The sequence below is a fragment of the Cervus elaphus genome, chromosome 12, assembly GCF_910594005.1.
Source record: "Cervus elaphus chromosome 12, mCerEla1.1, whole genome shotgun sequence".
NCBI classification, from domain to species: domain Eukaryota; kingdom Metazoa; phylum Chordata; class Mammalia; order Artiodactyla; family Cervidae; genus Cervus; species Cervus elaphus.
The window spans coordinates 55,484,202-55,504,335 of NC_057826.1; the positions used below are offsets into that span (position 1 = coordinate 55,484,202).

The 20,134-nt window shown below is 39.5% G+C and overlaps 1 protein-coding gene across 5 annotated transcripts in view; it reads right to left on the reverse strand.

Annotated features, from left to right (window-relative positions):
• The window catches only part of CSNK1G1 (casein kinase 1 gamma 1), a 154,272-nt gene that overhangs the window by 44,940 nt on the left and 89,198 nt on the right, over window positions 1–20,134 (reverse strand). For all 5 annotated transcript variants that reach the window (XR_006343843.1, XM_043918914.1, XM_043918915.1 and 2 more), the window contains 2 exons: window positions 2,219–2,370; window positions 654–888 (listed from right to left, as the gene is read on the reverse strand). Coding sequence is in view for 4 of the 5 variants with exons in the window: in XM_043918914.1 (XP_043774849.1) it covers window positions 654–888; window positions 2,219–2,370 (387 nt within the window). In the remaining variant the exon portion in view is untranslated. The remainder of the gene's footprint in view (window positions 1–653; window positions 889–2,218; window positions 2,371–20,134) is intronic.

Consider the following 20,134-nt stretch of genomic DNA (forward strand, 5'->3'; position numbering starts at 1 on the left):
AGCCTTCCTGGAGAAGCGGCTGAGGGCCCAGAGTCCTACCAACAAAGCCTTCCCACTGTTCCTTACACTTCTCTCACAAATACTCTCTCTGGACTAGTCTCTCTAACATGGAAGGCCTTCTGCCTTGACTAGAGCTTTTAGCAATATTTGTCCAAATTGTCTATCATGAGTAAAACTCAAGACTCATGGAAAAGCAAATGTATTTTCGCTGAATAAGACACAGGCTTTTCCTGGAAAAATGAGTCATGGAACTATGCACAAAGAAAAGAAGCCTGGTCCATGTTTTAATGAAGTACTCTTCTCCAAAGAAGATCAGCCTGATGGCCTCTTCAGGTTATATAGGGGGCCATGTGTATGTAGCTATCAAACTCATCACTAAACTTACCAAGATGCTATCACCTTAATTCAGTTATTAAAGTATCCAAACTGCTGAGAAAATAAGCATTAGGAAACAGAATTAAAAATCCTTAGCTGTCAACAGGATACTGAGAAAGTCACTGACTTACCATCTTAATTTCTCAAGTATAAACATCACTTACCCTGTGAAGCAATAAGAATCACAAGTTGTAATGCACAGTGGGTACAAAAGTGTTTTGGGAATAAAAAGGTGTTTTAACAACCTGCCTCTTTCTTGGAGCTGAAAATAAACACACCTTTGCCAAGATGCGTGTTGATAGACATGTATCTTGCTGTTCCAGTTAAACTTTTGTGTTCCCTATAAGGTATATGTTTTTTGGTTTCAGGGTCAATGTATTCCTTGGCCAGTCCAAAGTCTATAATGTGTATAACATGCTCTTTCTTATTGCCTTGTCGACCGATCAGGAAGTTCTCTGGCTTGACATCTCGGTAGATGAGATTCTTTGAGTGGACATACTCCATTCGGGAAAGCTAAAAGAAAGAATGACAGTGATACAAATACTACTCTGAAGAAGTTTATTATAAAAATACTTCAAAATGTTTTCTTTTATCAGCTCAAAGTTATAATTACTTAATTACTTAAATTAAAATCAAACTTATTTCTTCACCACTCAGAGTCACTTTATTCTTGTAAATCAGAACATACTTTCTGATACTAATACATACACGACAAATATGAAGATAAAAGAGAAAAGGATAGTGTGGTTCAGCTAAAATGATAGTATACGGTTTCACTTCATATAACAACTTGCAAATGATGAACAGAATTAACGTTTTTATGTTAATGCAGAAGGAAAGCTTTTGAGAGGCAAGAATTACTCCCAGGCAGGAAATAAGAATATGGTGGTGGCCCCTGAAGACAGAAGCTACTGCCTCCTTCAGCTCCTGCCCACAACTTCCTATACTCGGTCTCATTGTTGCAGGAATAAGGAAAGTGAGGCCCAGAGAAGTTGACTGGACTAATATCACAGAGCTAACTAATGGCAGAGGTAGGAGTATAGTTTTTATGAGAAAGTATACATAACCCAAAATAAAAAATTTTTTCAAATTTCATTAAGTTCATTTCTACCTTTAAATCGTTTCTGCTTAGTATAGAAAAGGAGCTTGAGCATTTGAACTTTTGACTCTAAAGTTAAGATCAGTTTTCTAACATTTCCAAGTCTTTAAAGTGGGTGAGACCATCACCGTTTCAGACCCACAGAGATGCACCTACATCCTTGGGTGGAGGGGCTGACAAACTTCTCAAAGCAACTGTCTTAACTGTTCCTTAAACTGGTATTGGTGTGGGATTTGGTAGGTGCTGAGAGACACAGCTTTAGCTGTGTTGGTCTCTGTGAGAACTAGAGGCAGGTTCTTGGTCAACTCTGAAATCTGATTTTAGGGCAGTGGGTTATATCTTCCATCTCTTCTCGGATGCGATGGTAAGCAAAGAGAGAGGACATGACAAAACTTTACAGTCATGTGTTTAAAACCTATAAATAAAACAACCAAGAAGTTACTTGCATTTGAGCAATTGTCACCGAATCATCCTCTTTCTCCCTATATACCACTTGCACTTCAGTTAAGGGCAGAGTATTGCTCCAAGGTGCAAATTCTTAAAATAGAGCAAATGGCAAATACAGTGTGACTTCTCGGGGTTAACCCTTTTTGCCCCAGCCAGCTGTCTACAACGCCACCAAGCCAGTGAATGTACATTCACAAGGTGTCACTAGAGCTGGTAAATGCCAACAGACACAAGGATGTAGTTAGGAGACCTGCCCCTCCCTGTCTATCCCTAGCCAGAAGAGCAACGCCAACTTACCAACTGAATGGCTATCATTAACACAGTCTTCAAAGTAAAGGTCCGGTCACAGAGGTCAAACAAGTCCTCCAAGCTAGGGCCGAGAAGCTCCAGCACCATGGCATTGTACTTCCCACATGGTCCAAAGTAATACACCTGTGGGAGACCTTCACCTGAAAGCAGAGGGAAAATGGGGTGCAGAGAGAGGGACACAAAGACCAAAATATGACACAGCTGCATCAGCACGAAGCAGATAAGAAGGAAATACAATTTGTGAGATTTTTGTTTTCTTTCATAGCTCCTACCGGAGAACCTAAACTGAGCATGACAGCTTCAAAAGGAACTGGTAATGTGTGGGAAAGGCTAAGTCATTGCACAATATGTTCAAAATTAAAGTAGTTATTTCATACCAAAGGCATTCCCACTACTACGTAAGACAGAGAATAGTCCGTGGTCCACTGCTGGACTGGAGCATAAACTATTCTCCACCAAGGATGCCCAAAAGTACACAATCACAAGTTTCAAAAAGATGACTCGTGAGCTCAAAGGCCAGGCTCACACACCTTGCTGCACTAGCTGGTTTCATTTGTACTCTGTGCTTACTGCCAAAACCACAGGGAGATAGAGCTGTTTGTGACTGCTGCTCCGAGGAGGACTCAGACTGAAGGTGTGAGGTGACATAGGGCGCAGCCTGGTCTTTTTCTCCTAGGGAGTTTCTGTAGCTTCCTGTTTTTTTCTCAGTAGGAGCAAAGTCAACAGACTGGGTTTGGTTACTGATAAGTAATTATGAAAGGAAAAGGAATAAAAATACAAGGCTGGGCTTTCCCCAGATTTGAAATTCATAGTTATAAGAAGCCAAAATTTAGACTTTCTCATCTAAGTGGCAACTTGTGAATGAATTTCCTCCTTAAAGTGTATTGTAAATGAGACATCAATAAATATGTGCTAAATGGCACCATGTGAACTGTGGGCATGAATGAGACTACAGAACTTTAAAAAATCTGGCCCTTTGAGTGGGAACACTTCCCCCTTAATACACTTATGTATACCATGGTCTACAACTATAAATGCTGCAGGTCGCCACATGCTCCTGCCTGTGAGTTTTTCAGATGACAAGGTTCTCTCCATCTTGACATTCTCTTTTCATTTGTACAGGTAGGAAACTGGCAGAGGTAATTATATCTGCTATGATCTGAACATCTGTGGCCCCTTCCCAAAACTCGTATGTTGAAAACCTAATGCCCAGTGTGATTATTTTAAGAGGTGTGGGCCTCCGGGAAGTGAGATCATGAAAGCAAGGCCTTCATGAGTGGGATTAGTGCCCTTAAGAAAGAGACCCCACAGAGCTCCCTAGCCCCTGCAGCCATGTGAGGACACAGCAGGAAGTTAGCAGTCTGCAACCCAGATGAGGGCCTTCAGCAGAACTTGACCACACTGGTATCGTGATCCTGGACTTCTAGCTTCTGGAACTGAGAAAACAAATTTTCTGAGTTTATGAGTCACTCTGTGTTGTGTTACAGCAGCCCAAAGGAACTGAGACAATATCTAATCCTTAAAACTATAACCCAATCAATATGCTTGTCCTTCTCTCCAGCGCAGGTCTTGTATATTTGGAACTGGTACGAATCATTGCTAGGATATGCATCTATAATTATTTTGTGTGCTGCATCAGTCTGTTTTATTCCATTTAAATACTAGACAACTTCTTCTATCAGGTCATTCCTGGCTCATAACGTTTACTATAGTATACTCTGCTCCGGCTAGCCCCATAAATATCCACTGAATTGCCCTGTGCTTGTTTTGATTCTCCCTTTCCCCAAAAGGAAACAGAATTTGTCTTTTTCCCCCTGTTGTTTTAAGAACTCATCTTCAGTTCACTTGAAATATATAAAACCTAACAGCTGTTCCCAGTGAGTCCTGCTGAGAAATCCAAAGCAGAACACTACCATAGAGATTTACTGCTTTAATTAATCAGACACATTGTAGACTGTGGTTTGGACATCTTTTAAATGCTACATCCTATATAATAGCTTTTGATGTGATGAAAATTGATTTTCCTAATATTATATTCTTCAAAATAGTTGGGACAGATCTGTTGGTTGCCTGCCCAATATCCATTCTCTCCTTTGTTAACAACAAAATATCTAATTCTCATGAACAGCAACTCGCCTAGTTATAACCTTCTAGTCTCCTTTGATAAATAGGAATGGCAAGTGAGATGGAAGCAGAAATTGTTAGATAGGGTGGTTCTAGAGAAGTTCTTTAAGGGAGCTGACTCAAGTTGGAGGTATGCGCCTTTGAGATGACTGAAGCTCCAAAAGCCATCTAGAACTACCAGACTCCTTGAAGATTTAAGATACAGATGAAACAAAATTAGAAGAACCCATCCCTGATGGCTGGGAAGCAACCACACCAATGAAAGGCTTCCCTTCCCTCTGGACTTGTTTAATCCAAAAGAAAAATCAGTCTCTACCTTGACTGAACTACTGTTCTTTGGAATTCTTTTTAACAACCAAGTCTAATCCTAATTAATAAAGATACTACTCCTTTATTTAGTTAAATTGCAAACCTAGGCACAATATCTTCCTTCTGAAGTACGAGCTAAAAGTCAGGCCTGTGTAGAAATATGAAACTGGCATGATTTTCTAGACCTGCTGCCAACACTTAAGGATCAATTTAAAAATAAGACAGATGGTCATCTTGTTCTTGACAATCTTTAGTACCAAATCTAGGCATCTCTCATCAGAAATTTCCATGTTTACCTTTGTAAAGCTTCTTTTAGCTACAAAAGCTTTCTGGGTGATGTCTATAATTTCTAACTGTGAGTAATGTCACTCGTAACTCCTGCCTAGAAATTTCAAAGATGTGAGGAGTTCCTGTTGGCTGTATTATTGCTCCTTTTATTAAATACTTTGAATCTCATAATACCCCACTGGGCTTTGGGATGCTCAAGACAACTTCTGGGTTACTGAGCTTTGGCCTTGAAGACTTTTCTCAAAGATGGACTAGGTCCAAGATGCTAGTGTACAAAGAACTCAAGTCAGAGTTGTGGATTTGGTTCTGCTACCAACTCTGAAAATTCTTTCACCTCTCTGCTCTTTCTCATTCATAAAGGGAAGGAGACTGGTTCTCTCTCTCTCTTTTTTTTTTTGGCTATACTGTCTAGCACGTGGGATCTTTGTTACCCAACCATGATGGAACCTGCGTCCCCTGCTTCCCCCCACCGGGTAGAAGCAGAGTCTTAACCACTGGACCACCAGGGAAGTTCCCAGACTCGTTCTCTTTTAAATCTATAATCCTGATTATAGCTAGGATTTCCTTCTAGCTATCTTACAGGTTTTTCTTTGTAAAGCCATAGAACCAGTATAAATGAAACCTGTCTCCATGTTACATAGAATATGTGTGGTACAAATTCAAATGTAAGCTGGTAATGGTAACTGGTAGTGGTACTCAACTGAAAGTGCGTCTATCAGAAACACCTCTAAAACTTTAAAAAACAGATGCAGTGATGTCACTTCAAACCTTCCAAACCAGAATTTCGAGTAGTGGGTATAAGCATAGTTCCACAGGTAATTCAGAAGTGCAACCTCAGCTGGAAAACTCTGTATCTAGAGGGTAGAAAATAAAGGGCGCTGCTTTGCTTTATGGCTAATATATTATGAAAATTCGGAAAACACTGACAGACTAATCTTTTTCAGAAGCTCTTTCCCATCAGAACAACTGGACTCAATACCTTTTGAAAGGAATCATTTTAAGGCTATTTGAAAGACTTGTTCTGGAGTTCCTTAGGTATTATTGAGTATAAAAATCTCTTTGGAAGATGCAGTTGTAATTTATTAGAACTATCTGTACAGACAAAGATGCCCACACAAGTTTCAATCTGTGTCTGGTTTTACACATGACTACCCCCAAACTGGTCAGTGCTGGTGGTGAAAGACACAGGCCCACAGGAAAAATCTGCCTCTTTGGTCAGGGACGACTGCACAGTAATGATTTATCACCTGGGCTGTACTTAAATAAGAAATCCTGTATATTAGGTTTCACTCTACTTCTACAGAGCCATCTCTAATCCATTGTTTAAGAAATTTTTAATTAATCAACATTATGGTGTGAAATCCTTTAATAAGACTAGGGATGAGGGCAAAGTCGTAAATGCAATACATGTGGAAAACAAGGTCTTCCTGCACATAATTCTTAGGTAAAGGGAAATGAAGTGGGGGAGGTAGGCAAGGTAGATATGCACTCAATTCTTGGTATTTTAGAAATTAAGGTAGTAGTATAACCTCTTGTCTGCTCTGAAAATAAAGGCACTAATAAGGTCTCCTTCCTAAATTGGTCAGCTATATAAAAGCTTGAAAATTAAAGAAGTAGATTCCAAATTTTCCTCTTCTGAAGGATTTAAAACAGATTTCACTGTATTACCATTAGCCATAGGCTAAATCTCTTCCAAAGCAAAACTTCAAGGCTATTCCCTCAGATGTTATCAAGTATATTCTCTTAGGGAACTATGAAATAGCTTTTCCATCCATCAGTAACATATTCTTATAACCCCTGCTGGACATTTGGCCCACACACATATCAAGTTGCACAGAACAGGAAGCAAGGTATATAACACTACAGCTAATTTTCAATCTGTCATAAATTCAACTTGGGTTAAACACTCCAAATCAAGGATAATGGCTTCTTTATCATCCAAGCTGTTACCTAAAAAGATTCCATAATGTATTATGAACAGTAACTACCCTAAGTAGAGATATTTTTAAATACACATCAGGCAGAGAACTGAAATAGAACCACCTTGAAGCTTTTGGTAATTTGATCTTATTATTGCCTAATAATTAGCCTTTCATTCTTTTTCAAAAACTAAATTACCTAGCTGTGAAGCAAATTCAAATAAGTCTCATATGTACATTAATATCTTGATGTTAAAAAGTAACATCTATATTAATATTTCTATGAAAAAGTACATATATGTTGATGACTATCTTCTAAACTCAGGGTTGGGAAAAAACCTTTAAGGACATAATGACCTGGGCAATTCCTTTTCTTTGTTTATACAGTTTGTTTTTTAATTTTTAAAGAAAATAGGGTAGTTTTCTCCAAACTTAAGCTGTCCTTGGTTCCACCAATGGTAGTAGCTTTTAGCACAGTTACTGAATGTTCCTTAATATTTACTAGAATAATTTAATATTATTATTCCTATATATATGGGGATAGTAATAATATCAAATAAGTTCACTTAACAAGAAAGCAGAAAGAATAGGCAGATAAACATGATTATATTCCGTAAGAAGTGGTGAAAGGAGAAAATGAAAGCATACCCTTTAAAACTCAGAAAATATTAAAACAATAAAACATGCATTCTCACAAAAACATGAGACATTACATGTGTTTTTCTTTTTTAAAAAAGAACAGACTCCGTCTCACTTCTCTGACTCTGAAAAAAAAAATGCCTTTTTACAATACGACGCAGTTCAACATATGAATCTATTCAAACTGCTGGTGTAATAACCAGAACAGTGAGACCCAGGATTAAATAATCAGGATTATTTTGTCTTGTCTATAATGAAAAATGTTTTACAACCATCTTGTTCACGGGCCTCTTGGGAACTGGACTATCACTAGACATATGCTGCTAAAAGAAGCTCAAATTTGTATGGTGGAAGAGAAGGTGAGGAGAGGCAAGAGCAGAGGAATAATCTCACAGAAATTGAGCTTTTACAGTTTCTCTATTACATACAGTTGTGTATGTACATAATTACAAAGGCCTTACCACTCAAAGCAGGTTTCGAATTTTTGTTTAGTCAAAGGAATCAGGAAAAAGGCTAAGACAGGACAGATTTCTTCTGTAGCAGACTGCATCAAAGATAAAAAATGTTTTAAAAGTGTGTTATGTATTGGGGGTGGGAGTGAAGGGTGGGGGATCCTTTTCCGAAAGACTAGTAACTCAGTTCAGAACTGGTAAATTTATGGGATAAAAAGACCCAGTCTCTGAAAATTTACCACTTTATCCCTGTGATTAAGTTGTAAAGACAGTCTCAGTTTCAAAAGCTGAGAGATGATCAATTCTTCTTAACAGACACCTGAACAATAGCAACTGAAAAGTTAAGAAAGTTTAGCAAGCATTTAGAAGGAATAAGAAGGAAAAAATCAGACTACTCAAAGTACAATGAACCTCTTCCTGACAATTCTGCCCAACTCCCATTACACTTTCTTTGTCCATGAATCTGCCTTCTGTATGAAGGTTTTTTGAAGGCAGTTGATTACTATATGTTAACTATGTGTTAATTATGTTTATTACTGCCTAGCACTGGTCAAAGCATATGGTAGATAAGGGCAGAGTAAGTATTAATACCAAATAAATATATAAACACAATTGTCTCCAAGTTTTAGACTCTTTTTTTCTGGCTATACTGAGAGACATGTGGGATTTTAGTTCCTCAACCAGGGATTGAACCCATGTCCCCTTCACTGGGAACGCAGAGCCTTAGCCACCAGATGGCCAGGAAGTCCCTAAACCACATGTCTTTTTGGTAAAGTTACTGTCCCTTCCTACATAGGCAGCTTAATTTGTCCTATCCACCTTCTCGGTCTCCAATATTTTTATATCAGTTCCATGAATACTATTTTACACCTTTGTATGATCTGTTCAACTTTCTATAGTTCTTGATTTTTGTCAATTTCAGTTCCTTATCTAGAAAAGGGGTCACCAGGGACATAATTTTTTTTAAATTATAGAAGTGATATATACTAATTTCAAATAAGTACAACAGCAAACCAAAAGTAGTACAGAAACATATGAATAAAAAGTATTCATACATAACAGATGATACACAGACATGTAATTAAAAATACTTTTCTGCAACTTCATTTTAAATTACTATTATATAATGGACATTTTTCCTTATCAACATATAGCTGTACATTAAAAGCTATATCTTATCTCCCCCTATGATGTATCATATTTAAGTTTTCCTATACTGATGGACATTTAGGTTGTACCCATATATTTGTTATCAGAAATAGATATTACAGTGAACAGCTTTTGCTGTTATTTCTTCCTTCACGTGTTATTTTCTTCCTCCTTCTGATAACATCATCTTACTCTTCTGGGGTGAAAGCACTATTCCCTTGCTGTTACTACTTGTGGGTAAAGTGGGGTCAAGCCATTTTTCCACTGCCACCCCAAGGATATAACTCAAGCCAGGTTAATTAGAAGATTCTATCCTCCCCCCCTGTGGAACTGGGTCAAGAAGAGGAGCTTAAACTATGCTGGTACAATGCGAGTCAGCTCTGGGACTTTGTGGAACTACTATAGGGAAGGAGGAGCAATTTTTGTCCTGCCTGATAACTAAACAGAGAGGAGCGTTGCTTGAAGCTATCAGAGACTACCACATGAGAATAGGTAGATTACTTATCTGAGAATGAAATCAACACAGAGAAAGCAGAAATCAGAGAAACAGACAGACAAATACATCACAAACTGGAGGACCAAGGACTGGTCCTGGCTTTGGCTGACCTGAGGTCAGTCCTGTAGGCCAAGCAATTCTCTCCCCCTACCCCACCCACTCAATTAAGTAAGCTAGAACTCCATCAACTGAAAATGAAAATGTCTCCACAGAGACACATATACATATGTAAAAATTCCTTGTGCCTACATCTGGGGGCATGAATACACATTATCTCTTGAGGGTGGATTTCTTAGAGAGGAAATGCTGAGTCAAGGGTCATGCACATCTAACACTTCAGTATATGTTGCCACATTGCCAAGTTTAAATCCTCTTTGGTTCCTAGTCTGCCTCCAGTGCTGGGACTCTTTTCACATTTAGCACTACTGTCCTAGGCCCAGGGAGTATTTAAAAATGTTTTCAGAATATGTCTTGCCTCATTCTTTCCAAAGCCACAGCACTAGGTTATCTCCTCTCTCATACGTAGCCACAACATGTTTGCAGGAGTCTCCTAGCCTTTGATCCAAATTATCACTGATATTTCAAAGTCAGGTGACTCTTTCCCCCCTATTATTTGTACAACACTACAGTAAGAAATTTCCACTCAAAGCACACCCGTATCACAAAAGTATATTGGCCATAAACTGCTTTAAAGCTTATTAATGTTTTTATACAGGTCCTCCAATGTAATCCTAACAAATGCACACAAGAATTACTACTCTCATTTTATGGGTAAGGAATTCATCTGAAGTGACTTGCTCAGGTCATACAGTGAGTGGTAGAGCCAAGACCAACCTCACTCTGCCTCCAAGATTCAGACTCTTTTTCTTTTGGGCGGCGGGGGGGGTAGTGCTGCACTCTGCAGCAGGTGGAAACTTAGTTCCCCGACCGAGACTGACCCTGTGTCCTCTGCACTTGCAGCACAGAGTCTTAACCACTAGACCGCTGGGAAGTTCTCAGGCTCTTCTACTGTACCGAATAGAGCTGTCTGTGCCCTAACGTCCACGGACATCTAGAATGACAGCAAGGACTACCAGGTAACACTACTTTGATAGGAGACTGATGATGCTGGGAAAGACTGAAGAGAAAAGAAGGCGGCGACACAGGATGAGATGGTTGGATGGCATCACTGACTCAATGGACCTGAGTTTGAGCAAATTCTGGGAGATGGTGAAGGACACAGAAGCCTGACGTGCTGCATTCCATGGAGTCTCAGAGTCAGACATGACTTAGCGACTGAACAACAACAACAGATCCTGTGAAATGTAATCTGTGTATGAACCTAAGGGTCAACCACAAGACACTGATGATGTTTATAGGTTATAAACTCAAGTAATAAAGTATATTTTTCCTTACAAAAGCACAAGTTAAGATTCTATAAAGGGTGCATTAGTAGTATTTTTCTAATGTAACTACAAAGTAGTCAAACTTTAAGCCTAATAAACACATCATTTAGGAATTCAGAGGGCAACCTGGCCTATGTTTAGATTAATACAGGAAATACAGACCAGTACTTAACCCAAGTGGAATGCTCAGTGTTGTTGTTCACTCAGTCATGTCCAACTCTTTGCGACCCCATGGACTGTAGCACATCAGGCTTCCCTGTCCTTCACCATCTCCCGGAGTCTGCTCAGACTCATGCCCATTGAGTCAGTGATGCCATACAACCATCTCGTCCTCTGTCAGCCCCTTCTCCTCCTGCCCTCAATCTTTCCCAGCATCAACATGTTTTCTAAAGAGAAAGTTTTTCACATCAGGTGGCCAAAGTACTGGAGATTCAGCGTCAGCATCATTCTTTCCAATGAATATCCAGCATTGCTTTCCTTTAGGATTGACTGGTTTGATCTCCTTGCAATCCAAGGGACTCTCAAAGAGTCTTCTCCAACACCATGGTTCGAAAGTATTAATTCTTCGGCGCTCAGCCTTCTTTAAGGTCCAACTCTTACATCCATACATGACTACTGGAAAAACCATAGCTTTGACTATATGGATCTTTGTTGGCAAAGTAATGTCTCTGCTTTTTAATATGCTGTCTTGGTGTATCATACTTTTTCTTCCAAAGAGCATCTTTTGATTTCATGGCTGCAGTCACCATCCACAGTGATCTTGGAGACCGAGAAAATAAAGTCTGTCACTCTTTCCACTGTTTCCTCATCTATTTGCCATGAAGTGATGGGACCAGATGACATGATCTTAGTTTTTTGAATGTTGAGTTTTAAGCCAGCTTTTTCACTCGCCTCTTTCACTTTTATCAGGACACTCTTTAGTTCCTCTTCCCTTTCTGCCAATAAGGGTGGTGTCATCTGCATATCTGAGATTACTGATAATTTCTCCCAGCAATCTTGATTCCAGCTTGTGCTTCATCCAGCCAGCATTTCGTATGATGTACTCTGCATATAAGTTAAATAAGCAGGGTGACAATGTACAGCCTTGCCCAATTTGGAACCAGTCTGTTGTTTCATGTTGGGTTCTAACTGTTGCTTCTTAATCTGCAAACAGATTTCTCAGGAGGCAGGTAAGGTGGTCTGGTATTCCCATCTCTTTAAGAATTTTCTATAGCTATCACCCTCTTTAAAAAGCCTTCCCTGTGTCCCATAATTAGAAACTATTTTTCCCTTCAGAACTTTCATATAATTTTATATATAAATTAAAAAAATAACATTCCATTGTTTTGGCGTGCATTATAGTTACTTGCATACCTTAGTGAGCTCCTTGAGAGTAGTACAACAATGTCTTAACAGAAAATATGAAAATAAACATTACGTCTTCCTTCCGATAGGCAGTGACTATGTTTTTTATTATATAACTCTGTGGCTCTTTAAATTACTCACCAAAAGTGTTATGGACACAGCTGATGCTGAGTTCTTGCTAGTGAAAATATCATCTCTTTGCACTATGACTAAAGTAATTATTAGTAAGAGACTCTATAGGTTGGTAAGAAAAGTTGAATTAAAGCAGTATAAATTATAAAGAAAGAGGAAAAAAATGTAGAGAAAAGTTCAAAGTGTGTCAGACTGTTGAAAGCACAAAAGAGTGCAAAGGGGTACAGAGCTGGCACACTCTTCTTTTAAGTGGGCGGAACACAAATTACTTAGGAGTCATTGAAAGGAGAAGAAAATATTACTCACATATGTTAAAACTTGATCTTTTTGTTGGTTTCTGTCTTAAGTATGCTTACAGATACAAATATGCTACAAATACAAAAAGGCTTAGCTAGCAACAGGATTATTTTGATAATAGGTGTGAGGCATTATCTTTATGCAGTCTATTACTGGAATTTAAGGAAAATATTCTCTCTTACAATGACACTGAGAGATACTGGAAAGGAATTCACTGAGTTTTAATATAATATAGGAGACACATGCTTTTCACCTTCTTATAACCCACAGGAATAATTCACTTCAACAACTCATCTCTTTCATTCCATAGTAATCCATAGCTTTGAGGATGCTAAATGTTACCTTCCTTCTTAATAATTAACCTTGACAAACTGTGAGTTAAGGAGGGGTAGTCACTGAGGGCTGTGGTGAGTCCTATGATGGCCACTGAGACTCCTGCCTTTGCCTTCCTTCCATAGGCATTTTCTAAGGGCAATATCTAAAGTAGAAGTGGTGCTTTTTTTTTCTCTCCAGTAGGGGGACAAATTTTATGTATGTATTGTAATTAGAGGTAATTACTTCCATGCCTCAAGTGACTTAGAGCTATTTGAGAGTTTTAAAGAGCCGACAAGGGCCACAGGGGTTTGGCTCCAACAGATAAGCAAGCATATGAGAAATGTCTCAATGCTCTAAACCACTGAAAAAACACACAAAGGACACACAACCAAAGAATTAATCCTAGTCCAGAAACGTACTGGGTGTTGAGTTTGAGAAATATCAGTTCCTCTTTATGGAAAACTAGTGTAGTTAGTTAATAAAAATTAAAAGTCATAATGTTTTATCCTTGGAGAAAGGGGAAGAAATTCACTGTACTATCACAACTAAATTAGCTCCATTAAAGACCAGAAAATTCGTATGGAGTATGACAGTTACACCTTTCCAAGCCCAGTAAATGAAAACAATCTTTTCTATTTTTTCTTCACAAAATTAACAATTTACTACAGATTGGATTTATGCTGTAACATCAATGAAGCATTTAAATGTCCTTTAAAAAAAAAGATTTATTTATATATTGGCTGTGCTGGGTCTTCACTACTGCGCACAGGGCTTTTCTATAGTTGCAGAGTGAGGGCTACTCTTGGTTGTGGTATGAAGGCCTCTCTTGTGATGAAGCATGGATCCAGGCACGCGGGCTCAGCAGTTGCAGTGCATGGGCTTAGCTGCTCGGTGGCATGGGGATCTTCCCAGACCAGAGATCAAATCCATGTCCCCTGCACTGGCAGGTGGATTCTTGGCCACTGGACCACCAAGGGAAGTCCTACATGCCATTTTAAAATGCTTTCCAGACAATGTAGGTAGATTTGGAAATGCACCTGCATGCATACGGACTCTTTAAGAGGAAAAGATGACAAGCACAACACACTTGCCCTTGTCTGAAGTTTGCTCCATACACAGAGGATATTTTTAAAATTGAAATATAGGCTATTTACAATGTTGTGTTAGTTTCCGCTGTATAGCAAAGTGATTCAGTTACACATACACATACATTCTTTTTTATATTTTTCCATTACTTATAGTAATGATATTGAGTATACTTTCCTGTGCCGTACAGTAGGACCTTGTAGGACCTCCACCCTATATAAACGAGTTTGCATCTGCTAATCCCAAACTCCCATCCATCCCTCCCCCACATTACCTCCCCCTTGGCAGTCACAAGTCTGTTCCCTGTGTCTCTGAGTCAGTTTCAAGACAGAGATGGTTTTCACATACCCACCTCTGGCACTTGCTACTGACTCACCAACTCAAGCACACTTTCATATTTGGGTTCTTCTACCTGAGAGGAACAACAGTGACACTGCTGCTGCTCCTTCTGCAAAGTATATTCAAATATACTCAGATATTCCCAAACATCCTCCTCACCCTTTACCCAGGGGACAGGACTTTAACTGTTTTTAATATGAGGCTTCTGCTGTTGTCCCAAGTTACTTATATCAAATATACCACTCATGCTGAAAGGAGCAGGCTTTCGAAGGGTGAAAGTTTGGCAGAAATGGCTTTAAATTCATCATTCCACATTGGTGTGTTCAGAGATTCAGTATAAAAACAAAACAAAAAGATGGATCAAATCTGTACAGTTTATATTGTTTCATATTATATAAATTCTATATTAAAAGCATGTATTATATATATATTAAAATATCAGTGTTCCAGACCCCTCTAAGTATAAGAAGATTGGTCTCTTTTTAACATATGTCCAAAGAAGGCTTTTCTCTTAAGATTATTCTTTTCCAACAAGCATATGATAAGTATAATAAACACAGATACAATCAGCTGTGAAAGAGTCAGTTCTCTTTCTGAGAGTACTCACTGCCCTTTGGGAGAACATCACATGGTTGTTGTTTATAGACTCTAATCCCCACTTTGAGAATCTCAGTATGTTGAAATGTCTCAAGGCAAAATGCTTTGCTTTCTAGCAACCGGTATATGAAGAGTAAAAATGCATGGTCTGTGAGTCCACTGTTCTCCTGTCACATTGTCAGCTGCTTTCTCCCAGTTCTTTTGAGTCACGTTCTCAGAGGGCGTGCTCTATGCTGAGTGGTGTAGTCCATGTGATCCTCTGCCTCCTTATCAGAGCATCGGGATCTGGACTGAAAAGCTACTCCAAACTGCGTCAGTGAGTCTCTTTCCTTGTTGTTGCTGTTTAGTTGCTAAGTCATGTCCAGATCTTCTGCGACCCCAAGGGCTGCAGCCCACCAGGATCCTCTGTCTACGGGAATTTCCCAGACAAGAATACTTCAGTGGGTTGTCACTTCCTTCTCCAGGCGATCTTCCTGACCCAGGGATCAAACCTGCATCTCCTGCATTGGCAGGTACATTCTTTACCACTGAGTCACCTGGGAAGTCTCTTTCCTAGGAACTTCCAACTGAGACACAGAACTTCAATCACTCTGTGCTGGTGCTTAAATGGAGAAGGGCTACATAAAAGGATCTTTCCATCAAATGTAAGGAGAAGCAGAGAAGGCTGATAATACAGAGAAAATGAAGAGGTCTCACAGAAGCCAAGGCAAAAGGTTTTACAACCCTAAGCAGAAAGACAGTCAAATATAGTGTCAGAGTCCAGAAGAGTTAGATAGAAGGCCAGGGACAAAAAGCAGTGAATGATCTCTGTTCGTTTCCAAGGCAAACCATTCAATATCACAGTAAGTCAAGTCTATGCCCCGACCAGTAATGCTGGAGAAGCTGAAGTTAAACGGTTCTATGAACCTACAAGACCTTGCAGAATTAACACCCCCCAAAAATGTCCTTTTCATTATAGGGGACTGGAATGCAAAAGTTGGAAGTCAAGAAACACCTGGAGAAACAGGCAAATTTGGCCTTGGGAGTACAGAATGAAGCAGGCCAAAGGCTAATAGTGTTCTGCCAAGAGAATGCACTGGTCATAGCAAATACCCTCTTCCAACAACACAAGAGAAGACTCTACACATTGACATCACCAAATGGTCAACACCAAAATCAGACTGATTATATTCTTTGCAGCCAAAGATGGAGAAGCTCTGTACAGTCAGCAAAAATAAGACCAGGAGCTGACTATGGTTCAGATCATGAAATCCTTATTGCCAAATTCAGACTTAAACTGAAGAAGGTAGGGAAAACCACTAGACCATTCAGGTATGACCTAAATCAAACCCCTAACAATTATACAGTGGATGTGAGAAATAGATTTAAGGGACTAGATCTGATAGAGTGCCTGGTGAACTATGGATGGAGGTTCATATGACACTGTACAGGAGACAGGGAGCAAGACCATTCCCAAGAAAAAGAAATGCAAAAAAGCAAAATGGCTGTCTGAAGAGGCCTTACAAATAGCTGTGAAAAGAGAAGCAAAGAGCAAAGGAGAAAAGGAAAGGTATACCCATTTGAATTCAGAGTTCCAAAGAATAGCAAGGAGAGATAAGAAAGCCTTCCTCAGTGATCAGTGCAAAGAAATAGAGGAAAACAATAGAATGGGAAAGACTAGAGATCTCTTCAAGAAAATTAGAGATACCAAGGGAACATTTCATGCAAAGATGGGCTCAACAAAGGACAGAAATGGTATGGACCTAACAGAAGCAGAAGGTAGTAAGAAGAGGTGGCAAGAATACACAGAACTGTACAAAAAAGATCTTCATGACCCAGATAATCACGATGGTGTGATCACTCACCTAGAGCCACACATTCCGGAATGTGAAGTCAGGTGGGACTTAGGAAGCATCACCATGAACAAAGCTAGTGGAGGTGCTGGAATTGCAGTTGAGCTATTTCAAATCCTAAAAGATGATGCTGTGAAAGTGCTGCACTCAATATGCCAGCAAATTTGGAAAACTCAGCAGGGGCCACAGGACTGGAAAATGTCTGTTTTCATTCCAATCCCTAAGAAAGGCAATGCCAAAGAATGCTCAAATTACCGCACAGTTGAACTCATCTCACACGCTAGTAAACTAATGCTCAAAATTCTCCAAGCCAGGCTTCAACAATACGTGAACTGTGAACTTCCAGATGTTCCAAGCTGGTTTTAGAAAAGGCAGAGGAACCAGAGATCAAATTGCCAACATCCACTGGATCATCGAAAAAGCAAGAGAGTTCCAGAAAAACATCTATTTCTGCTTTACTGAGTATGCCAAAGCCTTTGACTGTGTGGATCACCACAAACTATGGAAAATTCTGAAAGAGATGGGATTATCAGACCACCTGACCTGCCTCTTGAGAAATCTGTATGCAGGTCAGGAAGCAAGTTAGAACTGGACATGGACAACAGACTGGTTCCAAATCGGGAAAGGAGTATGTCAAGGCTGTATATTGTCACCCTGCTTGTTTAACTTATATGCAGAGTACATCACGAGAAACGCTGGGCTAGATGAAGCACAAGCTAGAATCAAGATTGCCGGGAGAAATATCAATAACCTTAGATATGCAGATGATACTACCCTTATGGCAGAAAATGAAGAACTAAAGAGCCTCTTGATGAAAGTGAAAGAGGACAGTGAAAAAGTTGGCTTAAAGCTCAACATTCAGAAAACTAAGATCATGGCATCTGGTTCCATCACTTCATGGCAAATAGATGGAGAAACAAACAGTGGAAACAGTGTCAGACTTCATTTTTGGGGGCTCCAAAATCACTGTAGATGGTGACTGCAGCCATGAAATTAAAAGACACTTGTTCCCTGGAAGAAAAGTTACGACCAACCTGCTGCTGCTACTGCTGCTAAGTCGCTTCAGTCGTGTCCGACTGTGCGACCCCATAGACAGCAGCCCACCAGGCTCCCCCGTCCCTGGGATTCTCCAGGCGAGAACACTGGAGTGGGTTGCCATTTCCTTGTCCAGTGCATGAAAGTGAAAAGTGAAAGGGAAGTCACCCAGTCGTGTCTGACTCTTAGCGACCCCATGGACTGCAGCCTACCAGGCTCCTCTGTCCATGGGATTGCCCAGGCAAGAGTACTGGAGTGGGGTGCCACTGCCTTCTCTGATGACCAACCTAGACAGCATATTAAAAAGCAGAGACATTACTTTGTCAACAAAGGTCCGTCTAGTCAAGGTTATGGTTTTTCCAGTACTCATGTACGGATGTGAGAGTTAGACTATGAAGAAAGTTGAGCACCGAAGAACTGATCCTTTTGAACTGTGGTGTTGGAGAAGACTCTTGAGAGTCCCTTGTACTACAAGGAGATCCAACCAGTCCATCCTAAAGGAAATCAGTCCTGAATATTCATTGGAAGGACTGGCGTTGAAGCTGAAACTCCAATACTTTGGCCACTTGATGCGAAGAGCTGACTCATTGAAAAAGACCCTGATGCTGGGGAAGATTGAAGGCGAGAGGAGAAGGGGACGACAGAGGATGAGATGGTTGGATGGCATCACCAACTCAATGGACATGAGTTTGAGTAAACTCCGGGAGCTGGTGATGGACAGGGAGGCCTGGCGTGCTGCAGTCCATGGGGTTGCAAAGAGTCAGACAGGACTGAGTGACTGAACTGAACTGAACAGCTCCTACAGGCTTTCTAAGTGCTTTGTTCCAATCCCTAGTGAGACCTGTATATTTCCTTCCTCAGGTACATAGTGTATGTCCCAAATCCTCGTTTAGAATCACAGCTAATTGCAGATTATTATTTGCAATCAAATGATGTTTACCAATACACGCATATAAATGTTTCTCTTCCTCTTCTTTAACCATCACTTGCTAAACGCTATGTGCAAGACACAACACTAGATGCTTAAGGGGAGAAAGAAAAAAAGAAAGATAAGTAAGACAGAGACTCTCTCCTCAGGGAGCTTACAGACAGAAAATAGAGAAGTAAACATCTAACAAGGCACTAGGTCAAGTCTTTCATAAAAATTAGCAAAAAGGAAGAGTGTGATGTGGAATGGCGTAAGCACCAAGTCCACTTACTTGAATGATATATACTTGGCCAGAGAAAGTTTAAGAAATTAAAAAAAAAAACTAGAGTATTTTGCATATGCATACCTTATTACATAAACTCTGCAGCACTGCATATACTACAGATTCATACCATTCAGTACACATTTTTTCAAGGAGTACATATTTACTGAGCATGATTATACATACAAATCCAATTAAACTACACTCCATGGGCAATTTAAGAGATTTTTCAAGGCTATCTTTGATTATATGTGATTTTCACCTGTGTGCTAACTTTAGCTCCTAACTTCACATGTGACTAAACTGTGTTCAACAGTTGGTTTCCTTAGAAAAGTTGTCATACTTGAAATTCTAGTACTTTAAATTAAATAAAATACCTATAAATCAGTAGATAGATGTGAGGTGTGATCTGTGACAGCTAGTAGTCTGGTTAACAACCAATCATTATCTCTCAAATCCATACTGGATGATAATGCTACAAGAACCTCAGCAGTGTTTGAAACTTTCTCCTTCCCACTTGATAAACAGATCGCCATCTTAAATTGAAACTAGAAAAATTTTAATGAAAAAATTTTTATATATAGAAAGACTAAGGAAGTAAACATGAGGATAGTAGTTGTGTTTTGAGTAGAGAGATTAACTCTTTTACATATTTTTCCAAGCCTTCAGTGATATTGGTTTTCTCCATAACTTATAAAAAAATTTTTTTTCCCTTTGGGCAAGCTGCACACAGAGAGTTGTAAATTCCTTCTTTAAAGTTACTCTCTTTTTCAGGTAGCAGAGTAAGAGATCCTTCCTGAACTATAACTGCTAAAAGTGAAGCCAAGCAAAAAGTTGACAAGTTATGACAACTGGTTCAATGTGATTTGAGTCCAAATAATTCTCAACTGCTGATTGGCCATTTATGTATGAAGATGTGCAATGATATAGCCATTATATTGATGATAACCACACACACTCCCTACCTTTAAAGAAC